The following is a 4,271-nucleotide window of genomic DNA, read 5'->3' as shown; positions in this document are numbered from 1 at the left end:
ATAAGTCATTTCTTGTCAGCCGAACGGTGAAACCGTAGACGAGAGGTTGTGATTCACTTCCGGCACAGTTTGCACAGCAGCAGAAATTACAGACACCAGATGATGTGCTCATCTCATCGCTGTCATGCTGTTGGAATGGCCACGCAATATGCCGCTGCTGCACGCGCAACACGCGATGTCCAATTTGAATCGTGTTTTTTTCTGAGCACAAATTGTGCGCACAAAGAAAAAAGAAAAGGTAGAGAAAACCTATTTCGAGCCCTCGACTCCAAATGGAAAGGGAAAGACAATAATTTCCATTCGCGCAAACGCTCGGATTACCTTTGGTGGAGGGCAAACGTCAAAACATCCTACGGATGGAAAGGGCCAGTAAACAGGTTGGCTATTCTGGGCACCTTTTCCAGCTTTATTGTGTCCTGGAGCATCGCCGCGACTTCTTCACTCAACTCGATGATGAATGTACCCTTCGATTGTGTTCGGTATATTGCTCTTAATATTAAATTAAAACTAAAACTTTGGTTTTCTCTAAGACGGATGCTGCTGCTCCAGTTCGAACCGACGAGAAGAACGATTAGATCGATGAAACACGCGGGACCGCAGCAGTCTTGGAAGCGAATCTCCAGCACCCAAGCCAGACTGATGGCGGGTTGTTGTGCTTAATGACACCACCATCACCATCGAGCTGGTTGCCTCCGGGATCGGCTCGCAACAGGGCCTCGGCATAAGTAATGGGAAATGGGACTCACCTCGCGGGCGGGCGTGGTTCATGGTCCGGGCATCATCACGAAACGTGCGATCTGTCTACAAGTCGCAAGTGTGTATGTATCTGTGTGTAGGTGTGTTTTTGTGTGTGGCAGTGTCCGATTTCGCCTGGCCCGTTGCTGGATTCGCATGAGCACAAGGTCTCAATTTGACTAAAAATCGGCTCGTCGCCGATGACGTCAGCCTTTCTCTTCGTCCTTTCGTTGACCAACCCTAGTCCAGGCCAGGCTCCAGCTCTTGGCCAGGTGTTTGTCTTTGTCCAGTAACAAAATCTCTTTCATCTCGCGACCTCGCTCTCTCTCTTTCTCTTTTTTTCGTTTCGATATTTTGCTGTTGTTGTCCACAGCTTCCACACGTTGTCCTTCCTCTAGTACTTCCTCGGTTGCGCTGCTCTTCTTCGGGAAGGAATGTGTTTGGTGGCGCCTCATGTATGTGTGCCTGTTATGAGACTGTACGTGTGCTGCTCGTGTGTCTTGTGTGTCCTCTGTGGTTCCCGATCGATACCGAGCCAGGATTTAATTTAAATCATCAAGCTCAGTCGGATGATGATCGCCGTACATGTTGGCCAGCTTGTCAAACCGGGGGCCCCAGGCGTCCAAGTAGTCGAACTCCTGCACCTCGTCGTCCGTGCCTAAGAAGAAGGAAACCGCGGCAGAGTGGACAGAAAGAGAGAGAGAGAAAGAAAAGGAAGAAAGAAATGGAAAAAGAAAAGGAAACCCAACATTAAGTACACTCGAAACATCACGCGCTAAGCGGCTTAGATGCGGAGCAGAAGCAGAAAGCGACAACACAGAGAGCGACAGTTCCGGCCGCAACACTCGAACACTCGGACCATCGGATCCTTATCCTGGCCGTGGCGCGGGGTCAGTTCGTGGTCTGGCTGCGATAAAATTGTGCCCCAGTGTATGTGCACAGATACACACACACAAACGCTGAGCCCGTCTTTACTTTGTTCGGTTCATGATGATAAAACGAATGGTGGACGGTGGGACCGGATGTGCGCAGGATAGCCCGTAAAGTCCCCCCCAAAACACACTCCAACGCCGTCATTGTTCGCCGTCGAGGGGCGCAAAATTCCGGGCGTCAGCATTGGCCTTCCACTTTCCCGGGGAGGGCCATTTATGGGATGCTTTCCTTTTGCGGACAGTTTTCACAGTTCCGTTGAGCCCCACAACATAATAACGAGCGCGCAAATGGCTACAAATTGACACATAATATGCTGACCATTTCGGCAGCCGCGTTTTTTTCCAACGAACTACATTGTGCAGAAATGCGTTAATGATTTTGGTTAAAAATGTATTGTAATAGTATGGATAGATGTGTGTGTGTGTGTGCCAGCAATTCGCGGCGAAAAACGTTATTATTCGTCACTCGCCAGCAAAAACCAGCAAAACTGTTAGGCAAAGGCGGTGCCAAGCATTCCCGGAACCGTGGCATCATTTACAAAAACCGAGCAACTACTACATCATTATGCGCTTTATTAAAAGCGGAGAGTTTGCTGAGGAATTTTTCACCAGTTTCTCTCACGTCTGATATTGAATCTATGCTGCAGTTGGATGCTCCGTTGGTTCTTCCTGGTAGTGGTGGCAGGAGAATATTAATTCCAGTTGCTTTCTCTCCCTTCCATACCGTCCATCGTGCTACCTATCGGAGTTTGAAATATTCTCATCGGTCGTTTGCAAATCAGAGGCAGAGGTAACGTCACATCAGCCAGAATATTACATCAGCAGCAGGCACATATCCTTAACGGCACGTCCGCATGTGTCAGTTCCAGGGAATTGGAAAACCAACAGGACATTGCTTTGAAGCGTTAGAAACGCTTTCCGGGAGATTCATTCCGGGAACAACATTCGCTCTATTATGAAGACGAGTATTCCGGTTGTATTATGTACCGAGATGCAAATAGTTAGTGACAACCAAATAGCGCCATCTATTTTTCACTACAATCATTTTGAAATTAATTTTAATGCTCATGACACAATGCGCAGTAGAACAATGGGAGCCACAAAATGGCGTTATCAACACGCGCCCGTTGTGAACGATGAATGCATGATATTGGAAAACAAATAAAAGTTTAATTTGCGATCACCGAGCAGCTTATTTGTGTTGGATTCGAATAAAAATGGCCTTTCCGCGAAATTTACGCCATGGTTCCAAATACCTTAAGGCTCATCGAATTGCATTTGTTTGTCGATATGTCCGGTCGCGCATTATTGTATTCGCTCTGTCAACACAACGGACGCGTTTGCATGCACTTCCATGCTGCTCGCTTTGGCTAGGATTAAATGCATATCAGTGTACGGTATTTGCATTGGAATGTGCGATTACGTCGAGCGAAAAGGATGTCCAGCAGAAATCGTTTCTTTCAAGAGCATACAGTGAATGGTCGAGTGTCCTGGATTGCTTCCGTCTCTGCTTCAAACGATTCGCTCTTTCAATTCCGTTGCAATCTGACCAATAAAATGAATGTCTCATTGACTCACCTGACTGCAGCGAACTGAGCGAACCGGCCGTACTGCCGCCACCTTCGTACGCGTAGTTGCGCAAATCGTCGAACGGTGGCGCGTTGGGGTCACTGTCGGCGCGCTTCTTGTGCTCCTCGATGAACATGCCGACGTTGGGTTCGTGGCCCGGTCCCATCGTCATCACTGGATCTGGTGTGCAATAAACGAAGAAGGGGAATTTATGAGAAAATGGCTCTCAGCAATGACCGCGACCGCGCGCGTGAAGGGAAAGACGAAAGGAGGCTACTTACACATGAGCGGCGGCATCTTGCACTGCGTCAGCTCGGGCATCGGCCCGATCGGGATCTGCAGTGGCGTGATGTCGTAGGCGGTCATATCGTCCTCGCCGCCACCCTCGTCGTCGTAGTTGATGATATTCTCCCGGACGTCATCATCCGGGCCCGGATATTTGATGTGCGACTCCCGCCTCCGGCTGTACACCACAAACACCAGGATGAGTACTGTGCGCGAGACAGAGGAAGGGATAAGGGATGGAAAATGTGAAAATTCTTGTTAGTACCCTCGGGGGGGATTCAACGTTTTGCCAGAGAGAGGCTGAGAAATGCATTAACAATGAAAGAGCCTTGGCCTTGGCCCCTGGCTGTTCCTTTCAGCCAACACCGAGCGTGGAGAGGGTGGAAGCTAGACTTGCTTGGTGTGCCTGTGATTGTGTGTGTGCGTGCGTGCCAGCGCCTGTGTCGCTTCCGGCTAGCGTTCCAAATTTTTTGTTTCCGAAATTCCTTTCCCACCGAATGTGAGTGAGTGGTCAGTCGCCGCTTGGTGTGCCTTTTTTTTCGCGCCGTTCTTCTCAGTGTGTGTGTGCAAAAAATGGACCGAAAAGGCTAACCGGATCGTCGTCAGTCTGGTGCTACTGGTGGTGGTAGTTGGTTTTACTCATTCCATCATCCACCGGTCAGTGGAATACGATTCACATTATGCTCGCTGCGCGCCCTAAAGACCTCGAGGAAAAAGACCCCGGTCACAGGGCCTCACCGCATCCTCTGG

General features: G+C 49.4%; 1 protein-coding gene across 9 annotated transcripts in view; it reads right to left on the bottom strand.

The window, feature by feature from the left end:
* Positions 1-200: 200 nt before the first annotated feature.
* LOC125949611 (neural-cadherin) overlaps positions 201-4,271 on the bottom strand; it is a 180,868-nt gene continuing 176,797 nt past the window's right edge. For all 9 annotated transcript variants that reach the window (XM_049676804.1, XM_049676805.1, XM_049676806.1 and 6 more), the window contains 3 exons: positions 3,518-3,727; positions 3,246-3,416; positions 201-1,393 (listed from right to left, as the gene is read on the bottom strand). In XM_049676804.1, the coding sequence (XP_049532761.1) occupies positions 1,278-1,393; positions 3,246-3,416; positions 3,518-3,727 (497 nt within the window). In that variant the 3' untranslated portion in view covers positions 201-1,277. The remainder of the gene's footprint in view (positions 1,394-3,245; positions 3,417-3,517; positions 3,728-4,271) is intronic.

This window comes from Anopheles darlingi, chromosome 2, assembly GCF_943734745.1.
Source record: "Anopheles darlingi chromosome 2, idAnoDarlMG_H_01, whole genome shotgun sequence".
In the NCBI taxonomy this organism is placed as follows: Eukaryota; Metazoa; Arthropoda; class Insecta; order Diptera; family Culicidae; genus Anopheles; species Anopheles darlingi.
This window is presented reverse-complemented; position numbering and strand designations above follow the sequence as displayed.